The following is a 27,880-nucleotide window of genomic DNA, read 5'->3' as shown; positions in this document are numbered from 1 at the left end:
CAGCCTGACTTTGAACACTTACAGGGAGGGGGCAACCACAGCTTCTCTGAGTAATCTATTCCTCTGCCTCACCACTATTACAGTAAAAAAAATCCTTCCTTGTATCTAAGCTAAATCTACCATTATCTCTTGTTCTATAAAAAAAAGCTCCCCAGCTTTCTTTTAAACTCCCTTTAGGTACTGAAAGGCTGCAGTGAGGTCTCAACTGCAGGTTGAAAAACTCTCTCAGCTTGTCACTGTAGGAGAGGTGCTCCTCTGGACCCACTCTAACAGGTCTATGTCCTCCTTAGTTTGGAGTCCTGAGAGCTGAATGGCAGTTGGGGTCTTACAGGAGGAGTATATCACCCTTTTGAAGCATTTCATTAATGTAAAGCCAAACATGCATACAGAAGACACTGTCCAGCCAATACTATGAGATCACAAATAATGTGACTTATGACAAGCTCCCTGAAGAACTAGAGAGGAGAAAAACGCGTTCTCGATGTCCTTAATGCACTTCCACCACTGTTTCAGGATCAGCACTAAAATGTTTCCAGTCCTCAGCATTCCTGCTCCATTTCCTACTTCTAACCCTGTTCTTGAAGAACCTAAATAAGTGTAAACTGGTGTTCATAAAATAATACAATTAATGGGCTGTGTCATGGCCTCCTGGTTGGAGAGGCCACCTTGGGAAGCAGGTGGCAGAATCAAAATGTGTGTTTTCCCATTCTCCCCTCTCTTGTTCTTTGAGGATAATGAATTCATTTACTAGTGAGCACATTTTTGAGTTTCTGTGTCATTGCTGCACAGGGAGAAAAGTACGATGGAAGGAAAGCAGACGTCTGGAGCTGTGGAGTCATTTTATTTGCGTTGCTAGTGGTGAGTCATCTTCCTTGCTCTATCCTTTTAAGAAAATAAAAAAGGAAAATTCAAAAATGCTGCTGTATTTAATGGCGATTCTATTGACATCATGTACAGATAAGCTTTTGGTTTTTTTAGTTCTCCTATTTTTGAATCTCTCAACTGCATCCTTTGCATCCTTTCCTCTTAGTTCTACATCAGTTCCAGAGGAAAAGCATGAAGAATATTTCACTGCTGCTTTGAAATGTGGCTCTCCTGCACGTGAGAATGCAGACAAATGTTAAAGGCTTACCTCCATAAATATCATTTGCTGTGTTGTAATGCTGCCACACTTTAAAGAGCCCCATTCAAAGCACACTTAATTTTTTCCCCCCAAAGGGTGCGACGCTCCAAGGTGCAGAAATTGCCCTACAGAGGATTAAACATGGCTGGTTTTGGCAAGTGTTTGTTTTTTTCAGCTGTATGCCTGTATACATTTCAATAGATATATGCATTCATTAACTGTAATCTTGTTTCAAGAGAAGATTTGAGTGCGGCAGTTTTGTTTCATGCAAGTACTGGGCTATATTTTAATTTGTTTCGCTGGCAAATACAAAACTGAGCCAATAGTATGAAGTATAAATTACTTTCCACCTGGCTCACCTGTAATACTTTCCTCAGTATTCAAAATGAAGTATCTTGTGAGTTTTCCTTCTTCTGATCCAAGTTTCAGTTCTCTGTGGAATTTATTCTGATTTACAGCATAGTATAACATTCCCAAATATACAATAATTGGATGCCCAGCAGAAAACAAGTAGGTTTGGCATTTGTTATCAGTTCCCATGGTAAAGTGTAGGGAAATACAAATATGTGCTCATATAAGTGTGATGTTACTATATGCAGAATTAATGTTATATGTGAGAATAGATTTAATGCACGTTAAGTATTTTATATTGGTAATAGTTTAAGTGATGATGGGCAGTTATAAAAACAAGAAGCCTAAAGCTAAATTTTGATGTCCTTTTATTAGTATACTCAGTTACCAATTCTTCACTTAAATGTTTTATTTTGACAGAAACACTTGTTCAATTAAAGTAAACATTGAAGTTAGATTCTGTTCATAAGATTGGCTTGAAATACTTATTATATTTATTGTAAAGTATATCTTTTAAAAAAAAAATCACTGATAATTTTCTTGCTCCTAATCAACTATTTTCATGGGTGATAGTTACAAAATGAGCTCCTACTGTGACATCTTCAGTTCTTAAGAAAAGGCAAAAGAGGTCGGCAAGATGATTTGGGAAATGTAGGAATGGACTTTTCCTTTTAAGATGGCTTCTGTGTCAAGATTTGGTGTCCCTCTGTTGCTGGGAAGCATCTTCATCTGTTTCTGCATATATAGACAAGCCTGCAAAATGACTGAAATGAGTCTATTATTGACAGAGTGTGCAGAGCTCTCCAGTTAATTATGTCAGGAAAAACCCTGCAAAAAGTCTCAAGCTGTAATAACAGGTGGTGGTAATAAAAGAGCTGTAGTTGTTACCTTCAGGAAATGCCACAAAGCAGCTTTGCTGACTTCATTGTGGGTTAAATTGTGTTAGCCAAAGTACTGAACTATTAGAATTGATTTTCCCCTAAGTCTGGAACCATAAGGAAAAAAGTAAGGTAACTTGAGAGGTTGGTTGTGGAAGACAAGGAGGCTCTTTCTTCATGGCTGCTTGAATGAACAGCAGTAAATAGCATCCAGTAGATGTTGCCATCAGGTAGACTTTCCAAGGCTTCTGTAAATTAAGCTGTTGGTCCCAGTAAACCATGGACACAGGCCTACTTATACAGATGCAGTACTCACTGTAGTAAGAACAGTGCCAGCACTAACAACTGAAAGCTTCATTATCGCAGCAGCTGACAGCTTGCAACTTCCCACAACCTCTCCTGGAAGCCAAGGAAGCTCGGCATGTAGTGAAGGAAGGAAGTGAGAATATCAAGGAAGGTGAATACTCGCTATAAAAGGATTCAGTCAGCAGAGTTATCCTAAAGATTTCTACTTTCTTCCTTTTTGTCCTTGCAACAAGGATAGGCTTTTTGCTGCTTTTTGTGGCCAGATGATGATCCATTCAAAATGAAATTTGAGCTAAAAAATTCTCTAGCTATTCATGTAAGTGAGCTGCAGTGGGGAAGCAATAGGGACTGATGACCTGACTGCAGTGTAGGAACTAGATGGAGTGTGTTAGCCAGGTAGAATGGCTGCTGCTTCCAAAGGGCTGATGTTGGTTAGGGTTTGTTTCAGCTGTGTCATTCCACTGCTCCATCAGTAAAAGGGTATTCTTCACTGGAAGTCTCTCAAATGCTGTTCACCTCTTTTCCAGTGTCTGCAATAAATGTGTCTCGGGAAGATTAAAAGTAAGGAAAGGATAAACATTGCTGCAGTGAAAGTATGCCCAGGAGGAACACCAGCAGATCAAAAGCTTGAGCTGAATTTAACTGAATACATGCATCTTTGCTGAATTTGCCTGGAAAGGCAATTTCACATTAAGTATTATACTTTATACTGGTAGTCATTTTCTAATTAAAGGTTTAATAAAAAAAGCCCCATATCCTTTGCTTTTTCCTTATGTTGGAGAAAATACACCAGCACTAAGAAATTATTTATTTTCAGTGGATGAAAAGATTGTTTCACTTATTGTAATACTTCATTATGAGCTGACATTCTCTTTTCCTTTCTCTCACTGTGTCTATCCTGGCTTTTCTTTTGCCCTCTCCAACTCCCTTTCCCTGCCCTCTCCCATCCACAAATCCCTCACATCCCCACAGGGTGCCCTGCCGTTCGATGACGACAACTTGCGGCAGCTGTTGGAGAAGGTGAAACGTGGAGTGTTCCACATGCCACATTTTATCCCTCCGGACTGTCAGAACCTCTTGCGGGGGATGATTGAAGTGGATGCCTCGAAACGTCTCACGGTAAGAAGCATTTGCAGTAAGTAATGTGATCAAGGCTTTGTTTGTCACCTCATTGCAGTTGCAGTTCACTAGCTAAGGTAACTTGGTTTACTGCCTTTCCTGTGCATTTCCTCATGAGCAAAGTATGAATGAAGCTGGTGGAGACTCTGGAAAGAGGTTAGTCACCTTCCCTTTTAAATGTTGGGGCCAAATTACCTTTGTGTTGCTTCTCTATCTTCGGAATTCTTCCCCATGTGCTTCAGTGGGTATTTAGAATGTCATAATCTGATCACAGTGCTCCTGACCCATTAGCACATTTTGGAATCCACCTGGTTAGTCTGGCTCTCCTAGTGGCTGTGACAGTTTGTCAGGGACGTGATGTGATTGTTTAAAGGTCAAAACAATTTGGACTGTTCTTTGAAGCTTTGGTGTTAAACACAGTACGCTCTTTTTACATCTCTTAACAAAAGTGCGACATCTCACTTCAAGCCACATAGCTGCATTGCAATCTGTCCTGTGTGTGCTCTGTGTTATCCTCTAGCAGGCTTCAGAGCAGGTGCGTTCTAGTCTGCTGTTTCATCTTGTGCCCTGAGCACGATTAGGCCCACAATGCTGTGCTCTACGCATCCAGCACTGCATCTTTGTGACTATATCCCATCACTACGACTGAGAGCCTGCATAGATGAGCACAGTGTAGTGCTTGTATCCTTCATTAACGCTGTATTAATGTTTGGGGGAATTAAAAAAAAATTAGCAGTTAAAATCACTTTGGAAAGCAAGCTTGCCTGCTTGTCAGTGGAGGCTTCAGCCTTTATGGGTACGTTGCCCTTGTAAATCCTATTGTCAGGCTCTGGTGATGATTTTATGCAGATCTACTAAGCTCACAGATTCTGAGTGGGAGTATGTATAAAGAAATGTAAATTTAAAACTCCTCCTGGTTCTTCAGTCTGCTAAAATATTTATAAATAAACTCTCAGATCAGTGCTTGGCTTCTCTGTTGAGATGGCTAACAACAGCATCAGTCTTCACCAGCTGTGATGGTGCTTTTGGGATGCAGACACCTGTCTGCTAAAAAGTGGACCTAACCTCCCTTCACAACTGTCTTTATAGTATTACCTGGCAGCTTCAGCCAGGTTTTTATTTTGCTCATTACAAAATGAGGTCATATTCTGTTTGGTGATGTAGGTGAGAAGTTCTTCATGGTGTTACTGGTATCCTTACCTTTGCAAACCTGGTAGCTGTGACATTGCAGTGAAGGAGTAGCACTGATAAAAAATCAAATATATATACTGGGCACTTTAAAAGCCCTTTTTCATTAGATTTTTAAAGATAGAATGAAAACAATTTTATTATTTTTCCCCAAGTATTTTCATGGACAGAATGCTGCACTGGCAAAGGCTATATCCTGAGACCTGAGAGCTGTTCTCTATGACCAAGTCACTAAGCCACTCTCTATCTGTTTCTTTTCTATAATGTAAATTCAACAGTATCCCCTCCCTCACAAACTGGATAGAACAAGGCAGTAAGGCAATAGATGGTAGGGTCCATAGTAGATGGATAGATTAGACCGTGAATGATGAGTGTGCTGCCTTTTGTCTCCCAGATACATAGACTGCTGCTCTTGCTCAGGAAACCAGCACGATACAGAACAGATGAAACGTTCTTATTTTTCTCTCAAAGATCTTAGTGCAGATGGCTTGAGTATGTCAATGAGCACAGATCATCAGACATCAGATCTTCTTCAAACTGTTAGGATTTAATTTTGCCAGAGAACACTCCAATTTCTTAATACTGCCTGAAGGTTTGAAGTTTTGTGATACAGCAGAGGCTGTACACACACAAGAGAGAAAAACGTTAAGGTAAATCAAGGTCTCAGTGATCCCCTCATTTTCTTGATCACAAAGAAGCTCTTATTTCCTTAAGGAGAAGAAAAAGAAAAAAAGGATCAAATTGTTATTGACAAGTATTCAACAGTGGATTGTGAATAAGAATTTGAAATAAAATGCATGTAAGAGCTGAGAGCTGGGAGGAAAAAGAATAGCTCTTTGTTACTAGCTGCAATCTTATTTTCCTTATTGTAGGTTCTCTTGGTTTGCTGTCCCTGCTGCTGTCACACTTCCCTTTCAGTGCTGTTAGCATTCTGGTTACTTAGAGTGCCAGGCTGAATGGTGCTCTTTGTTTACGGCACAGGATCTAGGAATATGTAATTTATTTCAAGGAGAGATCTGAATTCTATTTTAGCTGTGTCCTGCAAAGGAAAGAGGATATAAGTACGGGTTTGTTTGGAAGCCTCTATTCCTAGAAAATCTCTAATGAATCGGGTTGATATTTATATAGAAAATGTGAGCGAAATTGTGGCTTGGGTACAGTAAGGGCCGATGTAGTGATCATTTGTTCAGTATCTTACCGGTGAATTCTGCAGAAAAATAGAGTGATTGTAAGGTCACAGGGATTTTTCTTCTTCTATTTTTCTCTTCCCTGCTCTGCTTTGTTTCTTTTTTTCATGTGTATCTTTTTTTCCTTTTCATCCAACTGCATTTCCCCCACTGCAGTAATTGCCATTTCACAGTACACCCACACCTTCCCCAGTCCATCTGTTAAAATGATCAACAAAAACAGAACTAACTTTCACGTTCAACTGTCATCATTCGGCTTCAGTGTTACAGCTTGAGAGGATTAATGGAGGGGAGGGCACTCAGAAGTATTGCTGGTAGCCCTTTCCTGTCTTAAGAAGTTGGCATTAAGTTTGATATGATTCATTTATAGAAAGAGGACTTCATCTTAGTGGAGTAAGGTTCACACTCACTGTGTATTATGTAGTCTGAAGGATGGATAGTCAGATGTGTCTGACTGCTGCCCTTGTTCAGCTAAGCATGCGTTAGGTAAAAGGCTCAATGTTTTTCATTCAGTAGAAGCCCCTAACTGCTGGGTGTGGTATTTCTGACTGCCTGTGCTAAGTAAGGATTAAATCAAGCAGGCGGTAATGCAAAGAGTGAATGCTGAGGTGGTTGGAATTGGAGTGGGCTTCTCTGAATAGCACAGCCTAAAAAAGCTTGACTTAGTCTACCTACATGATGTCTGAGGGAGAATGTACTAGTCATCCATATATATGCACTGGAGGTAATTACCAGGGAGAGAAGGTTTAAACTGAAGGAAGGTACTGGCACAAAAACAAATGTATGTCAAATAGCCTTACATGTAACTAGACTGGAAATGAGAAGAAGCATTCTAGCCCTGTCAGTGGGATATGGGGACAGCCTTCTAGCGGGAGTAGTGTCAGGAGGGAAAAATGAACTAGTTTTAGGTTTAGTAAGCCTTATGGAAGACAGTGAGAGCTCTCAGTGCTCACAGTACTGCAGGGTATGATTCCTTTCAATTATGTGCACTTCGAAAAGTGAATGTGTTTTCCTTGGAGGTTTCCAGTGACTCAGCATCTCTGCAGTGGAGAATTACAGTTGCTGTGGTGGAATCCATTTGCATTATCTGCTGTTTTCTTCCACAGAAACAGGAAAGTAAAGAGGAGAAGCAAGAAGCTTTGGTCCACTTTCCTGTTAAAGAAGAGTGAGCATTGTCAAAAGTGTGTATGTACAGCAAGTAGGATCAGAGCAAATCAGTTATTGCAGAATCAGGGATTGTGATAAAGCTGTTATTGTTCCCAGTGCTGACATTTTACTTGAGAATGAAATGACTTGTGTTGGATGTCCACATAGATGATAAGGCTGAAATATTAGCCAAGTTAAATTACCCAAATTTTCAGTCTCCTCTCTTCTGTTCTTTTTTTTTTTTTTTTTCCTGGAGTCTAATGTGTGCTATGATGGTATTATCTTTATTGCTTTTTAACTTCTAAAGCACAGTAGAAAAAACAGCTGAGGGAAAACGGGTTCTGCTTCCTTCATTTTTCTAGGCCTTTTGTTAAGGTGCCTGTCACATCATTCAAATTGTCTTCTCCACCTGTGGAGTGGAGGCAATTGTCCAGTTGATGTATATAGGCTGTAAGCTTTCGGTTGCCACAGGCCTATTCTTGTGACATGCACTTAACACAGCAATACCTTGCCCTTGTTGAGGTCCCTGGAGGCTGCTATAGTACGACTGCTGCTACTGATGGAGGTGATGGTTCTCCTGCTGTTGTTTGTGCTATCAGCTTGAATGCTTTGGTCAGGAAAAGTCTGTATCTTGACATTATATGGTGAGTTTAAAGCTCAGACTAGAGAATCTTACTGAAGAAGACTTATCTGAGGTGTAGGTTGATTTAGTGCATGGATATGTTTGAAACTGTGTTTTCTGGACAGGGAAGTTTGAAACCTGACATGAGTTCAAGCTCCAAAGCCCTCATCCTTATCTTTGGACTTTGAGAAAGTCTTTCTGCCGGTCAGAACTTTTCAGCTTGGCAACCACTCTGCTGAGATCAGTGCTGAGGATGTAGACCGCACTGTCTTGTTTTCCATCTGCCCGTCTGTCTCCATCTGTTGTCCCCTGTCTAAGAATTTAGACGTAAGCTCCTTGGGGGAGGAGACCTCCTTTTCTGATGAGCATGTACAGTTTTTCATCAAAGCAGATTTATGAGTGTGGGTCCTCAATGCTACTTCAGTAATCAAGGTCAATATGTATACGAGGTATTTTTTTGTAAAACTATTATGGAGTTCCCCAATTCCTTCTATTGCAGCATTTTAGCTTGCAGAATCTCTCCTCTGACTGTGCTTGTGCAATGGATCTGAACATGTTTCAGAGATGGCATCATGAGGCAATTGCCTGCGGTGGCTGGGGGATGTTAGAAGCAGCATTTTAACAACTTCCATAAAATGGCATTAAATTTGGCAAACTCATGTACAAACAGCAAGAAGAACCCTCTGGGAAGGGCTGTTAAATGCCTTCGTCACTTACATGCACTTAAACATTGTGTTTAAATGAAGGCAGGAGGAGTGAGATTAGCTCCCACTGTGTATCTCCCTCCCCTGCATTGCATAGTAAAAAGCGTACAGACTTCTCCTTGTCAAAACCAATCGCCCTCCCATAACCCTCCTGTCACTTTAATACAGATGAAAAGCAACAAAGCATTAATTAATTACCTTTAAAAAAGCAGTGAAGATGTTGGCAGCAGCAAGCAAACACTTGTAATAATATTTCAATGCAATTATGTCTGAATCAGAATAGAAATTGGTTTTGTGGAGTACTGTACATATCTGGGGTATCCCTGAGTACTTCACAGCAGTGATTTTGATGTGGATGGAGCTGCAGATGTGTAGGTAAACAACAGCCATTGTGTTCTCACATGAGAGCTCTCATGCCCCTTCAAATAAATGTATATCAAAGTGCTAGGGGGATTCTCTTTTAGAAATTGCTGTGGGATCATTAGCTCGGAGAAGGTTGGTCAGCAGGAATGGGCAGAAGGGATTTCTCTTTGACATCTTCACTGAAGGAGCCCAGGGGGTCTGTGACTAACGCAGAAACTGGTGGCCCTTCTTCTTCCCCCTCTCTGACTTGCGGAATGAAGTGCTGTTTTTCTGCATATTGCAGTCAAAAAGAAAAATGTGACCCATAGAGACAGAAAATGCAGCAGAAGAAGCAAGCATGAAAGAGACTTGGACATCGCTTAGCTGTATCATCTGCATCTTGTCTGAAATCATTAACATCTCCAACCCTCCATGTGTTGTATAGGAAATAAGGAGCAGAGATGCATCTCTGTCTCTTTTCAGTGGTACCCAGTGCCAGGACAAGAAACGGGTGCAAACTGACACACAGAAGGTTCCCTCTGACCATCAGGCAACACTTCTGTGCTGTGTGGGTGCTGGTGCACAGGAATAGATTTCCCAGAGAGGCTGTGAAGGGGTGTCCTCCTTGGAGGCATCCAGATGCTGCATGAATGTGGGCCTGGACAGCCAGCTCTGGGCATCTCTGCTGGAGCTGCTGGGCCAGAGGGACCCAGAGGTCCTCATGGTTTTACAAAGCAAGAGGTTCACTCCTTAGCAGATTCTTGCTATAGTATGCACCTGATAACTAACCATTTTAAAATCCTGCCCTGTGAAGGGCATACAGAATAGTCTCTTCTAATTTGTTTGTGCCTCAGCTTGCAAAGACCAAGAGGAAGAAGAGTGCATCTCTAGGAGGAGAACATACATAGATAGATATGCTTCCATAGATATAGACATTATCTTCTTGAAATAAACGACTCAGGGGATATGACATTGTGTCTTGAACACTCTGCCCTTCTTTTAATAGTGCAGGGGGTGAAAGGACTTCTTAATAGGGGAGTCTGTGATGAAGGGAGCTTCCTTTGTCAGAGCTGAGGCCTGCAGTCTGGGGTTCTGTGTCATATACAGCAACACCAGAATGAACAGTAATAATAAGAAAAAAGACAGATGTAGCCTTGTGCTCTCTTCTAGTCCAACTACCAGAGTTCCCATGTCTGGAAACCACATGATGTCAGGAAACACAAGTTTCACCTTCTGTCAAGCTTTTCTAATCTGTATTCCCTTGTTTCTTTGTTTTCAATATAAACCCTGTCTCACTTTAAAAATGACCTAATATAAAGCAGACATGAGATCTTCTGGGTCTCCCAGGCAAGGAGCTGTTGTTCCATAGTGTGGAGGCCTCTGATCCCCTCCTCTCTGCAGTGAGCACTTACTTTCTATCTCTGAAATGTTGTTGTTTGTCCATTCCTCTGTTGTTTTGTTTTTTTCCTTTTGCTCCATGATTCTCATTATTCTGGAATTGAAGTGGAAAGTAATAGCAGGGCATCTGTCTCCGTTCTTTCGGACTGGTTTAATGGGCCTGTGGTTTCATCTTATAGCTTGAATTTTCTTCCAGCTCTCCACTGCTGCTCACTCACACGTTGCACAAACAGAAGCCTGTTTAGTAGTGAATGTGCACATTGCTCTGCGTGTACAAAGGTTTTTCATAAAGGGAAAGCAAGAAATATCATCCTTATAATGAATAATCTCTGGCTATCAATAAAAATTGCTTTTCTGTTGTGACAGTGCTTCAGGAAATAACTGGGCTAGGAAGATTCAGCTGTAATCTGAACAGTTTGGGATTTCTCTCAGAAAAAGCTGTTGCTTTTTTTTCCCCTGCCTTTGTGAAATACGTGGTCATCATGTAGCACATTTGTTGGCATCTGCTTTACATAGATGGACAAAGCCACTGCTAAGCTTTGGTCAGTCCTTCATTACATAATAAAATGCTTGTTTGTGAAGCAGGAAAGAGGGAAGCAAAAGAAATTCAAACCTAAACACAAGGTGCTGGAACTATAAATAGCATTTTTTGACATGAAACCCTGTTCCAGTGGGTCTTTAGGTTTTTTAATGGTAAGTGTGAAGCCTAGCAAGCACAGATCTTGGCAGAATATGTCACAAGTGCACACTTTGTTTTGTTCATGCATAATACCTATTTCAGTTTTTATTTCCTTCTCTTGCTCTTTTCGAAGCAAAACTAGGAAAGACCTTTCAGCATAAACAGTCAAGCATTATGTACATACTGAAGGGAACAGTTTATTAGCTTCAATTGGATTGTAGAAGGGAAGGAAGCAGGAAGGTAAAAACAAGTAACCAAAACATTTTCCTGTGAAGCGCTGTACATATGGATTTCCTGGGACTTGCTCCTGCCTTGTTCCCTTTTCCAGAGTTATAGCCTCATGTGCACTGGGGTGGGTGAGGATGAGCGTGATCTTTATTCAGTGAGAAGTTCCTCCCATTTGCATGGGTCCAGCTCCGGCATGGCAGACTTTGTTCTTAATAGAGGCACGTCTTGAGTGGGGATATCTTATGGAGTTTCCTCTTACGTTTTGCAGAACTAATTTCCTGTTTTCTTTCCTTTGCAGCTAGAACATATTCAGAAACACATATGGTATATGTAAGTAACATCTTAAGTTCACTTTTGCATGCAATCAGTATTGATGATGTTATGAAAGCTGGTGTGCTATGGATGTTTGAAAGGAGAACAATGGAGTTTGAGAGCAGATTTCACACAAGTGGAGAAAGGGGAAGAGATCTAATGTGATTTTCTTACCCTCTGCTCCAAGTACAATTTCATCTCTGTAGCTTCAAGCTAGTAAATTTGTTTACAGTGACTAACAATTGTCTGAGGTAAGATGTTCAGTCCAGCAGGTTGCTGTTTTAAAAATATACCTGAAAGTGACCATGATTTAAAAAAACAAACAAACAACAAAAAAAACATAACAGTCATACTTGGTTTGCTCTTCAAGTCATACAGAGAATCCCTTGTAATACCTTCTTGACAAGAGAGCTTTCACTTGTTCCTTCTTGGTGTCTTGGCTTTTCTCTGAAATAGAAATAAAAATGATTATATTGATAAGTAAGCACCTGCAAACAAGAAACTGTCTCAAAATCCTTGCTGCTTCTTCACAGCAAGCTAAGGGGCTGCTTGTGACCTTGTAACCTGTTGATGTGAGAGTAGCTCTGTGACTTGATTAAAAGCAGCAGTCTTGACAGTGAAGCAGGAGGTCTGTGTGAAAAGAATGCACCTGTCGAGTGGTTTGGGTATAAGGAAGATTGATGGCTTTAAGAAGTGACCTTGCACTTTGCGTATCCCTTCCAGTATTTCAATAAATCTAAGTAAACAGCATTTTTTGTTTATACTCACGATAACTTAATTAACCTGAGGATATTAAATAAGGAAGTGATACCTTGATACATGCTTCTGGGTGTCAGCATACCTACACTTTCCATGTGTGGGTGATAAGGCAAGTCCTACCTTCATAATCCTCCTCTCATTGCTCTTGGGAAATATTTGAGGATGATATGAACTGATATTTAAGCCTGTCACTGGGAAAAGAAACACCTTTGTTTTGATTTGTTTTGTTTTCTCTAAATCTACCTTATGGGCAGCCTTCAGTTTCTGGCTACACTGACTTCAATAGGACCCGAGGGCATTCAGCAGTTTGTAGAATAACATGTTTTGTTCTTAGTTCACCTGAAATGGTTGAAGCACTTTGCCTGTGGCTTTTTCACATTCTCTGCAGTTCCCAGGTAACATGGCACCTTCCAAAACCAGAGAAGGAGTTGAGTCTTGTTTGCTGCAAGTTTTTTTGTTTGTTTGTTTAGTTCTCATGGATAAGTGTAGGAGAAATGGAGGGGGGGATCTCTCTAATTGTAAATCTGAATGAGTTCTGTAATGTTTGACAAGAAATTCCAGAAGTAAAATCTGTTTATACCAGGCTAGACAGTTGGTCTTCTGATGACAGTGAACAGGTTTCTGCCCCAATGGAAAGGACATCTAATGCTGTTCTCAGAAGTATAAACTGAGGTTTGCAAAAGCCATTTCCCCCTGTGCTCGCAGTACAGTCAATGAAGAGAGAGAAAGGCTCCTTCAGAAGAATGTTCAGATGGCCTAAAGCAGAGTTTCTTCTTAAAATAGCTTTTTAAACGAGTCTCTCTCTCATTCTTTCCCTACTAGCCATGGATTGACCTAAGGAAGTTAACCTCCTTTGGCTAAATTTAGTCTGTGAATAACCCTAGCACCTCCAAAACTCCACTATTTTCATCTGATAATGTTTCACAGCCTCTTTGCCTTCATTTTGCCTGGAAATATGGATTGCTGGATATGGAATGCTGGCAGAGAACAAGTGGTTACAAGTGTTTGATGCTGTGACTGTTTTGCTCGTATCTTTAACATTATTTCATTTGTAACTAATATCTTATGTAAAGTCTTCACTCTTTGTCATATATAAGCTGCTAACCTGGAGGTTGTACTCGGAACATGATCTGTCATTATATTTGATGCTTCAAATAAATATTCAGGTTTTTGTGAAACTATGGAAAAAATAATTGCAATCTCAGCGGACAGAAACGTCTTGAAAGTTGAAGTAATGATTCACAAGCCTAAAAAAAAAAGAGGAGAAATCAAAGAGAAACCTTTCATCACCAACCTCCAGTTCTTCTTGCTCTCCCACCCAAATGAATTCAATGAGGCTTTTTAAGCTTTTTTAAATGAAATAATTTATTTTTACCTCAATCACAGGTTAGCATAAATCAGAAAAACAAAACAAAACAACAACAACAACCAAAAAAAACCAAACAAAAATCACAAAACCCAGCAGCTGTTTTCACTTTTTTTATTATTATTACTATTATTAAAACAAGACGGAAAGTAAATGAACTGTTTCAGTAAATACTTGCTACTGTAGCACTGACTTATTGCCCTAATTGTGAAGATAGCAAATTTACAAAAATCAGAAGAACTGTGGTACCAGCTCTGCTTTTACTCTGATGTGAATGTGCATTTCAATGAGGTTCACAAGAGAATTTCATGGAGAGGCTGAAAAAGTCTGCCCTGTTCTGGAATCACGTCCATTGTATGCACCGTTCCTCACAAAAGAGGCAGGGTTTTAAAGCAGCAATTACATTCATGCAAGACTTTAAAAAATATACGTGATTTGCAGTATTCATCGGGTGACATTGTTTGATGTCTGTGTGGGTTGAAATGCAACAAATTTGTCACTCTCTACCAGACTGGGAATGGAACAGGCAATACAGGCATGCCAATCATAGCAGAGACCTGGTGATTTTCATTTCCTGAAGGACTGAATGCACTGCCAAATGAGGAGGCACCTCTTTGCAGATTTTTCTTGTCCCTGATGAGTAGGTGTGAATATTCCTGCCTGTGTCTGAGGCTGACCAGGTGCCAGGCATAAGGAAAAACCACTTTTCATTGCATAGAAGGTAACAAGTTGTGCTCCAGAAATGGCACCCAAGCTGATGGATATAAAAGATGATTGCAGGTGATACTTGCTAAATACTAAGATAACTAGTGGGAAACCTGGGTTTTCTGTGAATTTTCAAAAGCTGTAATTTCTTTTTAATATCTCAAATTACCTCAGAGACCTCTAATTTTAATGTAATAAGTGATTAATGAAGTCAGTTCCTTCTAAAACTGATCTGCAGATCATTAGAAAACAAAACCACTCAGCTGCTGTTCAAAGGTATGTCCTGCAAGAATTTATCTTAATGACAAGGTCATCGCTGGCTTTAGTTGTGCAAAGCTATGATCTTGTCTTCGCTTTTTACCTGCTGGGAGCTAAATCCTGACACGCTGTAAGTAATAACCAGCTGCCAGAGTAGTTACCTCCTGAAGACAGGGCACTTACAGAGTAAGACATTTCTGTGGTTGGACAGGATTTCCTAATTTAGCTCTTAGATTTCAGGACCATGTCATCATTTCTCAAGATGTAGAGACTTCTGTGAGAATTCATGGAGGCATCTGAAGCTGTATTTTGGGAGCTGAGACCTTGAGCTTTTACCTATGATATTATTTTACTTCCCTCCTGACCTACTCAAGAAAAATTAGGGTTACATTTAAATTGGAGCTGCTTTTCTTGTGAAGGTACCTTGAGAGCTTGCTTCTGAGCCTACAGCACTTTAAGCCTTGCAAGTATGTTTAGAAGTTGTGCTCACCTTATTTCTGCCAGTATTACAAGGAAGTCTTTTGTCCAAACTGCCATTTGATGCATTTTAGCTATTTCCAATTTCTGTTGTCCACCCTGGAAGCTTGGCCTCACCTGTCACACATTCACACCATGTAATGGAAAGGGAGGACCTCACCCAAAGGTATGAAAACCTCAGCATCACACAGAACATCACGTCAAATTCAAGTATTTAGGTGTTTGGTGTTGACATAAGTTGTTTCTTGGCCAGCTAAACAAAAGCAATGGACAGTCAAGGTACTTGAAATGTATATTATTCAGTCTGTTAGAGATATCCTGATGTCTTGACCCGTTTCTTGTAGCCAGAGCTTTTAATTGCAATGGTTAATCAATATTTCCTGAGTCTGGTGAGTGGAATGAGAGGATTATGAAGAAAGGCTGTGTTAACAACTTTTAGAAGAGTAATATGCTCTGCCACTAATGGTGTGTTCCTAGGTTTGCCACTGACCTCAGGCATCACACTTGGGCCAGATTTTTTTTTGAAGAGAAACAGAGTTTGTCATATTTTGACATGTAAATAAAGAGCATGGTTTTGCCCCAAATCCTTTGAAGTCTGTGACATGGGAACCTTGACAGTGAGATCTCTTAAATCACATTGGAAGTTTCCAAGTACAAAATGGCTGCAGTGCTTGTTGTAATCAGAACTGGTGGAACAAGGGTTTGTTCACAGCTTGTTCTTTCAAAGGGAGTCATTCAGCTTGTACTTTTCATCCTGATAGCCTGAGGTCTGGCTGATGAGACAGCGTCTCTGAAATCATTGTAGTGTTTTATAAATGTTTGGCATAAGGATGCTGAACAGCTGCTTAAATTATGAGAGCACTGGTAAGTGAGGTTCCTACTGCCTCTCTGACTGAATGCAGGCATTTCTCACAAAAAGACCCGAATCCACAAGGTGCTGATCACTCTCAGCCTTCATGGCAGTTTCTTCTGAAGAGAGTATCTGTCTGGTTGTGAGATCTGGTCTCTCAGGGGGGACTGAACAAGCTGTTTCCATCTGTTGCTGTGGGCTGTGTTTCAGAATACAGGTTCATTTGTAACTCATGTTTCTTTTTTCTTCTTCTTTCCCTTCCCCATTTCTCTCTCTTATCTTCTTCTCTCTGCAGAGGGGGTAAGAATGAGCCAGAACCAGAGCAACCAATCCCTCGAAAGGTGCAGATTCGTTCTCTCCCTTCCTTGGAGGATATTGATCCAGACGTGTTAGATAGCATGCACTCGTTAGGCTGCTTCCGTGACCGAAATAAACTCTTACAGGACTTGTTGTCAGAAGAGTAAGCACTTGCTCAGACTTAATATCAGTTGGGTCTCTGTGGGTTGGGATGCTTATTGTCCTGGGGAAAGGTGGAGATGACTTTGACCTGTCTGTGGTTGTGAGGGACCTGTATCAATGCCTCACCCTCTCACTACCCAGTGGCCTATGAACTGCTGAGAGAAAGCAAGAAGTCACTGGGCCTTTCTTAACATAGTGCGTCAGTGGAGATGTGTTGCTGTCTCTTCTATTGCTTCCAGATGTGGTCATTTCATGTAAAGGTGGACCATGCAGTCTGAATGGAGAGGCATCAGTGCTGCTATTTGTTTTGGTTATGCCTTTGTTGGCAAATTGTTACTTATTTCAAGCTGTGCCTGAGACTTGGTGTGTTTCCTGATGTGCTGAGAGGGATATGTAGTGAAAAGAACTCTTAAGGGAGACCTGTCTTGTTATCACTCTTGGTTTGGACATTGTGTGAATACATTACCTCATCTGTCCTGTGCCTCTACTCCAGATGTGTGATGGGGGAATTGTATTTCCTTCTCTCACCAGCTGCTTGTTGGAGACAGCAAGGCTCTCAAAAGCTTTGTGCATTGTGCATCTAGCTTGCAGATACATGGCTATTTCCAACTTATTTAGAGTAACTGTAACTGTTTGAGAAGAAGGGTTTGTTTACATATTGTTTTTTCTCCTTCAAATTTAAATATTTTTTTCCTTTTTTTTTTTTTTTCCAGAGAAAACCAAGAGAAAATGATCTATTTTCTTCTACTTGACCGGAAGGAGAGATATCCTAGTCATGAAGATGAGGATCTGCCCCCTAGAAATGAAATAGGTACCAAAAATATGATCTCTGTCACCATGAACCTCTCTCAACTAGTTCTTCTTTGCCCTCTTTTTTTTGGATCCTCAAACCCGAAACAGTGTACATCATTGGTGAGGATCTGTGGCCAAAGATGGGCAGATCTGTTTTGTGATTAAACTCAAAGGCTTCATTTTCAGGACATATCCATCAAAGCACAGAAACATCCACGTTGGTCTTGAGCCAGAAGTCTTAAAAAACTTAATGCAGACCCACAAGCTGCCTCTATGCAATTAGATGAGGTTTAGGAGCAATGTAGTCCAGTGGTAGAATTTTATTATTACTGATACATGTGCATGGTTGCAGAGATGCTGCTTCTGGACTTCTGTTAGTAAGACTGTATCATTCACTACATGTCTATAAAATTTTATATGTACATATCCTCTGTTGGAAGAATGAATATCACTTACCTGTTTGTAGTACGTACATTATAATGCAGTTTTTTTAGATTATCTTAAAAGGATTTTAAATGTTTAATATGCAGTAAGATTATATATATATCATAAAGCTCCTGTGATACCATTTTATTCCTGAATTGTTCTTTGTTAGTATTTTAAAATACTGCTGATCAGCGAGGACTACATTAATATAGATAGACAACTGGAAAAATGCTCCCCCAAGGAGCTAACAGTGTAAGTGACTCGTGCTGTGCATACTGACAGAAGTTTAACTAGTAAAGCATTAGTCACGTCTATCAGTGACCCAAAATAGCATTTTTATATAGTACAGCTGTGATTTGTAGGTCTTGTATTTCACTCATTTGAAGGCAAAATGCTCTTTGACTGGAAAGCCTGTTATCTCCCAAGCCTACAGGACAGTGATATATTAAAGTATAAGTTCGTTAATACTCAACTGAATTATTACATTATCAAAGTTCAGGCTGCTGGACCTATAATTTTACATGGAAATTCTGAGTCAAGCTGGTAGTTCTTTAAGCTCTTACCTGGATGGAGCTGCAGAGATTATCAAGCATCTTCGCAAAGAGGGGTGAATGTGCTTGTCATGGGTCCTCCAGCCAGAAGTCCTTTGCTCAGTGCAATTTGTCATCTAGCACTTCTCTCATCAGCTTTTGACTCACACAGATTATCCTGCAATGTAAAGACACCATCTTATCTTGGAAATGCTACTGTTGTGAGAAAAGCAGGGTGACTAGAGTCTTCATATCCAGCATGTAAGTGGATACACAGTTGTGCCTTTAATGCTTCACATATATCTTTCTTCCACATGCCAAAGTATGTTGAACTGAAGTGCTGTTCTCCACTCCAGAATTATTATTTTTTTGTACACAGGATGATGATGTTCTCCATCAGGAAAACATTACTCTGAATATATCATTGTGCGGCACTGGCACATTTTAGACTCTGAACACTATTCTTTGAGTGTTTGTTAGTTGTCATCTGTGTTCCACAGGAGGTTTCTACCTCCGCTATTCTCAGTGGTATCTCTGAGAACATGGGGCAAGGCTTAATTAAGAGCAGTCATGCTTCTCATGAGTATCTCATCATTAGCCATTAGCAATGGCTTTGCATAAGCAGAGAAGAGCAGGCAAAAGGTAATGGATATAATATTAGCAGCTTGAAGAAACCACATTCATGAGAGCTGTTTGTTGCCTGAGTTCTTTCAAAAAAAAAAAAAACAACAAAAAAAACAAAAAAAAAAATGTACATCTTATTTTATTTTGCCTTTTCCTCCTTCTTTCCACATTAGATCGTGTAATGGATGGATGTAGGTAGAAATAAAGATTTATCTGTCTTTGACTAGCACTTTCTTTTCTGATATCTCCTTTGAATGCTTCAGCTATGTAAAGCTTTCTCAAAGGGTTAGAAGAGGGCCACCCTCACCATCTTGTGAGTCCAGTTTCCTTTTACTGAAAAGAAGGAAATAAGAAATCTCTCAGTAAAATACATACACATCAACTGATGTCTCCTTGAGCAAAAGGCTTATGTGAAGTGGAGATTCTTAATAAATCAGAGTAAAGGAGATTCATCCCGGATGTAGTGTCTTATCCAAACTCAGAAACTGAACCTTTTTTTTTCCTGTCTTTCAGATGAATGACTTATATATATTATAACCTAGGCTCTTTCCCTGTAAAAATCCTTGAGAATGTCTTCATTTCTGTGATATGAAGTAAGAGGAAAATACATCTCCAGAACTATCACATATCAAGACTGGGACTTGAATGTTTTTTTTGTTTCCCTGTGAAGTATTTCCAGAGACTCAAGAACAGAAGTGTGTGCACTGAAGGTTTTCCTATTTTTAATTCCTGTACTGCTGCTAAATCTCCAACTGTTCTTATATGCCACCACTTTAGTCTTTATGGAGGATGACTGTGTACTTTAGTATCTTTAGATCTGACAGTGATGACAGACTCAGTACCCTGTGGTTTCTTACTTAAAGCCTTTAAAAAATATGTACAATACTTGCAGCCTTCAGCCATGCATAGTATAGATTTGTAGCCAATTTTAAAGAGGAATCAAATACCACTATTAGAAGCTCTCCCACATTGATACAAACTTTTGGATGTATTTTCCATCAAACCCGTGTGAATTGCTGTTGTTGAATTTATCGATGCATTTCAGCACCTTATCCTTTTGCTTATTTCCTTTCTTTCTTAGTTTAAAATACATATTGGAAATCAATATCGTCCAGCATCTTGAGCAGCAGAGATTGATATAAAAGTATAATTTGGCTTGTTAGCAATATCCTTATCCTTCCTAATTGTCCTGCTGATTCCCATATAGTCCTTCTGGCTGCTATCCTTCTCTCAAGCTTCCTGTACAAAATACTGTTGTTCAAGTCTTTGGCTCATTCCTCTTCAAATTCCTATTTATCTTGTTTTTACTGTTCACTTTATGTTTATCCTAACCATCACTTTTGCATCACTTGGCTGAATTTCCATTTGGTAAATTGTTTTGTTTTGAACATGCATGGATGAAATTGCCTTTAAAATTTTCTTTTCACATACTGTTTCTCTTACCATTTTCCTTCTTATTATTTAGACTCTATTATTAACTAACCTTGATGCAGTCTGAGCTTACTCATCTCCTTTTTTTTTTACTTTCTTCATCTTTGCTCTTCATTGTTCTATGTCATCTTCTTCCTACTTCTTCCTTTTTAAGCTGCACTCTTCCCCTTTCCTTTACAGTGTCTGGTAGTATCCTTCTGCAAATCTTTGTGTTAACTCTCTGTATAGATAACAAACATTTTAACAGTTGTTCTAATCTAATTAAGGGATCAATCATCCCTTGTTCTTTGTGTTTGGAGAGCAGGAGTTTGACATATCTAACCTTGTCCCAGTTCACTTGACGGGTTATGTGTGTGAAGCTGAAATACAACTGCTTTGTTAGGTTTATCTCTGTTTTTTTTGTGTAGCTTTATGCACTCTGTGTTCTTCTTGCTAGTGTTTTCTACCATCTCTCTATTATTGAACATAGCTTGAAATAGAGTGAGATACAGCTATTCTTCTCTAACTCATTTTTAATGTAATTATTACTATTAATGCAAATAATAGTTGCATTATATGGTAATGGGTTCAGTTTCTATCACTGTCTCATTTGCATTTGGGTTGTACTTGCTCATGCTCATTGTTTCACGAATAAGCCCTTCCTTTCAGAATCAGATCCTAAGCACCATGACGTAAGAGAGAATAAGCAAGCAAATAGGAGGGCAGACTCATAAAAATAATATGATCTGGCTATGCAGTAGTGATAGAGTTTTAGAAAGAAATCCTGGCAGAGGAAGAAGCCCTAGGGGCTGAACGCTGTGAGCTTCTTTGTAACTGTAGAGTTGAAGGATGTTTTTTCTTAAGGGTAGTCACTCTCTGATAAAATTAAAAAGGTATCTGTAAATACAAGTAGGCAACTCAAACAGTCCAACCAAAGCAAGGAAAATCTTTCCTTATTTATTTTTCTGATTTCTTCCTTTTTACTGTTTAGATGCCATCAGATATATTAGTATTAAAGGAACTCAGCAAGTCTGCATTTGTTTCCCTTTATCACCATGGATGTGTGTATGGTTTGGCAAGTCACCTTGGAACATTTGCTGTCATGCAATTTGGTATCTAAAGTCTATTTTCAGAGCAATTTAGGTGCTTCTCAGAGCTGCAGTAATTGTTTGTCTGCACCTTTAGGAATGAAATGCCTTTAAGTATCTCATTCTTACAACTCAGTTTTCACTCAGCAAAGTGAAAGTAACACTTTGATGCCTCATAGAAATGTTATACAATAAAAAGTATAAAGCACTTCAGTTACTACAGCAGTAAAAGTGATATGATGACCCCTGAGATAGATTTCAGTAGCTTTCATTGGAGATTTATCTCAGGTAGTCCAGAATGTTTAATTTGTAATGCTGAAGGAGGAAACATATAACACAGCAGGGAAAAGCTGAGATCTAATACTGAAGATGCAAAAAAGAAAGAGTATGTTTTCAGAGAGACTAACACAAGTCTGAATTTAGAGTGTACTTATGTCCCTGTGTTCCATTTAATCTAGCTAGAATGGGCATGGAAAGCAAGCTGTAGAAACCTGACTACATATCAAGGATCCCTGGGTGGCATACACTTTGTCTGACAGCTTCTGCTATAGCCTGTGCTATTATCTTGTTATTACTGTTATCAGCTTTGTAAGGTAATTTGTGCAGTCCGTGCTTTGGTCATACCTTTATTTTACAGTGCTCATACATTCAGTTGTAATACTCTTCCTCTCTGCAGATGGATTGCAACTTAGGTCTTAATGCTTGTAGATTTGGAAGAATGTGCAGATGTTCATCTCCAAAATAACTGTCTCTAGAGGAGGTGTGAGAGCCAGATATTTGAGAGAGGATGTAGCCAACCTGTGTGAGGTAAGTCACAGCCAAATTCAGCTGACAGTGTTTTCTTTTCATAAAGATCCCCCCAGGAAGCGTGTGGACTCCCCAATGCTGAACAGGCATGGGAAGCGACGACCAGAAAGGAAGTCGATGGAGGTTCTCAGTGTGACAGATGGCGGCTCCCCAGTCCCTGCTCGCAGAGCTATTGAAATGGCACAACATGGACAGAGGTGGGTCCCTCCTTTACCTGGGAGCTGAGAGTCCCTCCTGTCTGGGTTTGTTACCCTCTTACATGTCATGCATACGGAGGAGCTGTGGAGCCCTTCTGTTCACAGCAGCACTCATAACAACTTCCAAGCACACTTACAATGTGGTCTGGCAGCCAGCAGCGCTTATTCACACAGGAACAGAAGTCCTGCCAGGAACTTCAGATTTCTGTTCACTTGCAGCTATTGCTCAGGAAACTGCTATGTCCTTTGGGCAAAATTCATCTCACCTCATTTTAATGGTTGAGAATGTAGGGATTCAGTCTAAGCTAGGTATACAGGCTGTCACTATAGGCACTGGGTACAAATGAAGTCTTTGGGAGATCTCAGATTATGTGTCTGCTATCCCAGCAGTCTTAAATAGGATAAATTAAGCTCTGGTTGTTCTTCTCTGTCTCCATAGCCTGTAGCAGGAATCTAAATGATGATGATTTTGGATTAGGTGCCTAGCTCTTAGGCACTTGAAATTAAATGAGATGAACCTCACCCTCTATATTGCTAGAATAGGTAGAGTCTGGAAGGCCCTGTGCAGGCATCTGTGGATACCTTTAAAAGATACTGTCAGAGCCAATATGCATCTGATCCACATAAATAACCACGCCTGTAAATTGATGAAATTTGTGTAATTTTACCTCTTTTCTCTTAGAGAGAGTATTATTGGTGTGGAGAGACAGCAGAAGAAAATGATATTTCCTCAAGACAGGTTCTGATGAAATTAGAGAACTGTAGAAGTTCACTTGTGTGAACCATGGGAGTTGCTTCCTCAGTTACTATGTCTATCCTAAAGGCAGCACATGCGTTTGGATTTACACTTGTATAAATCAATCAGTATTAAAGAACACTTAACACTTCACATATATATATACTGATGATGCTGTAACTTCTGTTTCAGCTTTATGACATGATTATTTTTGTTTAGCCATTAAGATCTGCCCAAAATGAGCCTTCTGTTCTTGCTCAGAAACTGCATGTGCTGACTGAGAACTGAGTGAAGACCATGGAATTCCTTCCAGTCCAGAGACCCCTAGAATTTCTAGAAAGTTTTGCTGCCAACTGTTAAGAGTTCTATTTACAGTGAGGAGAAAGTGCTTTTCAGAATCTTTCTATGACTTATTTCAGACTGTATGTGTGGTCTTGAGATAGACTTCCAAACAGATTTTTCTCTGTACTGTAGTTTTGAAACTTGTCTTTGGGTGTGTGGTTTATTTTGATATTTAATGTTTGGGTTAAGGAAATGTTCAGGACAGCGTGCACTCTTAAACGTTCCTGGTAGGCATCAAAGTGATAAGGATGGAGATGACACTGACAAACAGTTGCTCACTCCTTAATCAACTTCCAGTGTTTAATCTAGTACCTGGTAGATGTACGAGCCATAAATTGCCCAGAGATGAGCCAGACAGAGGTGGATCACTTTCCCCCACTCTGAGGCTGCCTGAGTCGTACTCTGCAGCTGTTTGCAGTAACTGTCCAGCTGGGAAAACAAATAGGAAGTAGTGAGATGAACAGTTGAAGATAATGATCCAGTCCTGTTCAGCCAGTCTAGAATGTGTTAGATTGATTCTGAGATTTTCTGAGGACTGAAACCTTCCATCTCTCAGCTTTGCCTTTGAATTCAGAAATGCTGAAGAAGCAAAACTGTGTCTCATTATACAAAGTATATCTTTTGCTTTTAAATACCTCACTTAATTGTGGATGAGAAAGCATTGGAAGTCAAAGATCTGAGATGAATGTGAGCACTGGAGGTACATGTCCAGGTGACATGAGTAAGAAAGGGCTTTGGCTTTAAGTAGGAAGTAAAACCTTCCAGTCACAAAAGAGATACAGGGAAATGCATACCACATAACACATGGTTGGACATAAAGGTGTGATTAAGGGTGGTGGAAGGGATGTAGTAACTCCATGATTGATGATGATGAGCTTTGTACTGCTTGTTTTGGAAGGGGTTGATGGGAAGATAGTATTTTACTCCATGTCTGAGCTTCCATAACTCATGCCATTCCACTTCCACAGATGACAGTGGCACTTTTTGTGTTGCTGGCAGCACAGTCTTTTATAACATGAACTGGCTTCATTAACAAACACCACTGCATAGGGATTGTCTGGGGACGATGCATTGCTGATGGGGCGCCATCTGTCAGAGCAGTCAGTAACAAAGAGACAAGTGCCTTCCACCAGGACTGAAGGATTTTTAATGGCTAGCAGCATATTATTTTCCATGAAATGACCCACTGAGAGTGGATTTAACAGTGCTAGATCTCAGATCCCAGAATTGGATGCTTTTTTTAAGAATGACATTTTTTGGTCTGGATAGATGACTGTTCAATGCTTTTATCCTGTAATATACCAGGAGGACAGGGAAGTGGACTGTGGAAACATGCTTCCTATTTAGACATAAATGACCAGTACAAACATCTGGAGACACAGGGCCATTGCTTCTTTCTCCAGCTAACCAGTTGGCAGACTCTTCTAACCATGGGCAGAACACACTTGTGTGTCATGATTTAGTCTTATGTCCTCTTTCCCAATAGTAAACGGATGTTTTGTTGCAAAAAGGGGATTGATGTTATAACTTCTGATTTTATGTGTCTGTGTGATGAGCTGTACTTTTGGTAAGCAAGTGGGGACTCTACAGGCATTTGGTCTGGGATTGTTTAAGGGCACATCTTTCCACTGAGATCTGGAACTTGGCAGCTTTGAGCCATACAGGATGAGAAAGTGTTAGGTGAAAAACAGACAATTAGTGGATTAGTTCTGAATAATGTGTAAGAAGAATTCAATACAAGCACTGCTTTCTGAGCTTGCTGACACCTTGGAATATTTGTGCTGACCTCTCCAAGTGGTCTCCAGTGGATCTTTGACTGTGAATGACAAAACTAATGTGCACAGACACCTGATACTTGTTTTTCCCTGCTAGTTGTCCACCTAGAAGGTTCATAGTTGCATCTCACTTGAATCTGCTTTTCTGGTATTTCACTGTATTGTCAAAAGAAAAGAGGTAGATTCTGAGCTTAGTTTAATACCATATAATTCATCCCTTGGGCCAAAATCATACACACAAATTAGGATTCTGTACGAAAAAGAATCCTTTGGGGATATATCTGAAATTTTCGCCAGCTCTGCTGGAAAAGTCCAAAAACTTCTAAAATGTGCTTTATTTTATTTTCTTCTTGTTATTGAAGTGGATAACTTGCGTGAAAGATTAGCTAATATTAGGAAGCTGTGTTCTGTGAAACAGTGGAGCACATCACCAGTGAAACATATTGTGGAGAGATGCCCCTTTAGCAAAGCATAATGGATTTTGCTTTTAAGCTTCAGGGATTCAGACCAAAGATATGGGGAAGAGTTGGGAGTAAGTGGTAAAGGGGCTCTGTGGCCTAATTCAAACCCTTTCCTGATTCATGTTTAGTGTTGAGATCTTCTAGAGAAATCTAAGTAATGTGTGCTTTTGCTATTAATGCCTTCAGGCATGTTCTGTATGCCCTGGACAGTGTGACAAAAGTAGATTGTATCTGGGTTTTCGACTGGAGAAAGAAGAGCAGGGTTTACAAGTATGTTTGGGGGAAGTCATCTTAGACCTCTGAAGTCCAGGGGAGATTATGAACTTCAGCTGTATGTAGGCCTAACCCATAGCTGTTAATTAAAATAAACTTTTCAGTGCATTGCTTAGAAAGGGGAGGATGGGTTGGGGGGCTGGGTGTCCAGCATTGCTTCAGGTGACTCTCTTTTTTAAATGTCCACACTAGTAACTCTGTTTTCTCGCTTTGTTCCTGCCATAGTAAAACAATGTTCAGTAAAAGCCTGGATATCTCTGAAGCCAATCCCAAATTCAACAAAGAAGAAAGGTATAAACACTGACAATATGTTCCTCTCCTCTACCTCACTGCTGAGACCTTAAAGATGCAGTACTTACCTTCTCTGTATGGGGACATAGCTGTTCCTTATTAGAAAGAAACAAAGAGAGTGGGATATTTACAGGCCCACACTACATACAGTTTTGTACTATACTTTACATATGAGGCTATCCCCAATGCAGCCTGTGACTGTACTGTTTTCCCCACTACAATGTTATCCTGTTACTACTTCTAGTTCAGTTCTACCATGAGTTAGGATACCCAGGCTAGAATTTATATTTGCTAGAACTGCTTTGGGAAAGACTGAAACTAGGAGAGCCAGGAGTGCTCCATTCTCAGCATTAGAAACAGCAGTACAACCAAGTCAGCAAGAGCAATGGTAGGGAACGTTGGGATTCCAGACTGATAGGAGATAAAAATTAAGTACCTCTAAGTAAGATAAAAACTCTTTAAGGCTGTCCTGGCTGCATCAGAGAGCGCGAGAGGAAAAGGTGACTGAAAGAGGGGGCTTTTGGAGGATGATTCCAGTCTGACAGTCTAACAGATTCTGGAGAGTAATGAGAAGAGTAGCTCCCAACTATGACTAGAGGCACAGTGGAAGACATACAGGCCACCAGATTTAGGGTCTCATATGGTCCATTAACAACAACAACAACAACAAACCCTCAGACTTATGAGGAGCCTTGTTAGTGGACATGGAATTACTAAAATTCTGTTTTTGGAGGAGAATAATTGTTCTCTAATGTCAAAAACTGTCATCCCTATGGATAACTCTTCATCATAATGTAGTGCTCATACATTTTGGACAAACACTCAACTTATTCAAAATCAGCAGGCAAATATTTAGGACTGTTCCATCTGATTCAAAAAGAAAGAATTCCTTAAAGGAACCAACCTGAGTAATCAGCTAGCCATTTTTCTTTCCATTTTTCCCGTTAATAGCCTTTCTACTTAAAGATAAATGTGACTTTTAAGCCAAGGAAGACTTACAGGATGTAAGGACAGTCTCTGTTTTGGCCTTTTGCAGACGAGTCCTTTGTGGGCAGTGTTTCAAACCCTGAATGTGCCACAGTGAGGTTCAAATACCATGCACTCACATGATTGTCCATCATGTATGTGAGGCACCTTCTTTAAATGGCAACCTAAGTACGAGGATTGCCATTAGAAACCATTAGAAAACTCATAGTTTCATAACCATAAAGAAATAGCGGTTACGTAGTCTTTAGTGGCTGAGTTTTCCTCAAACTGATACTATCAACATGTTCCTCTCTTCGATTCTCCCTATACATAGATTGTGTTATTGAACACGTCACTTCTTGCATTAGCATTTAGTGTGAAACTACTCCAAAGACTAGCTCTTCCACAGTAATTGAAAGTCAGGTCCAGTAAGAGAGATGCATTTGCATCTGTGGTGTGAGAAGGGTCCTTCAGATGTCGTCATCCTTCTGTACTTCTCTGGCAGCTGTTAGGCTGTGGTAGGAGCAGAGGAGATGATGACTCTTCAGTAGCCACTGAAGGAACTCCTTATGCACATGCAGGCTTTTCATGTTCCCTCTCAAAGGTACTGTTCTTCAGACTATAGGAGGAAAAGGATAGGGCAGTCACAAGGATCCCTTGTGGACCTCCTCACTGAAAGGCCAGGCTGATTTTTGAAAGATCACA

General features: G+C 40.0%; 1 protein-coding gene across 30 annotated transcripts in view; it reads left to right on the top strand.

Moving 5' to 3' along the window:
• Nucleotides 1–27,880, top strand: part of BRSK2 (BR serine/threonine kinase 2) — a 282,398-nt gene that overhangs the window by 211,060 nt on the left and 43,458 nt on the right. For 21 of the 30 annotated variants that reach the window (XM_085548412.1, XM_085548410.1, XM_085548398.1 and 18 more), the window contains exons 7-13: nt 790–858; nt 3,631–3,777; nt 11,570–11,601; nt 16,294–16,458; nt 17,171–17,268; nt 22,181–22,331; nt 26,144–26,209. In XM_085548412.1, the coding sequence (XP_085404538.1) occupies nt 790–858; nt 3,631–3,777; nt 11,570–11,601; nt 16,294–16,458; nt 17,171–17,268; nt 22,181–22,331; nt 26,144–26,209 (728 nt within the window). The remainder of the gene's footprint in view (nt 1–789; nt 859–3,630; nt 3,778–11,569; nt 11,602–16,293; nt 16,459–17,170; nt 17,269–22,180; nt 22,332–26,143; nt 26,210–27,880) is intronic. The other 9 variants (XM_085548415.1, XM_032444841.2, XM_085548405.1 and 6 more) reach the window with 1 other exon arrangement.

This window comes from Coturnix japonica, chromosome 5 (genome assembly GCF_054131305.1).
Source record: "Coturnix japonica strain WE chromosome 5, WE-NBRP24, whole genome shotgun sequence".
NCBI classification, from domain to species: domain Eukaryota; kingdom Metazoa; phylum Chordata; class Aves; order Galliformes; family Phasianidae; genus Coturnix; species Coturnix japonica.
The sequence above is the reverse complement of the archived record's forward strand: the minus strand, read 5'-3'. Positions and strand labels throughout refer to the sequence as shown.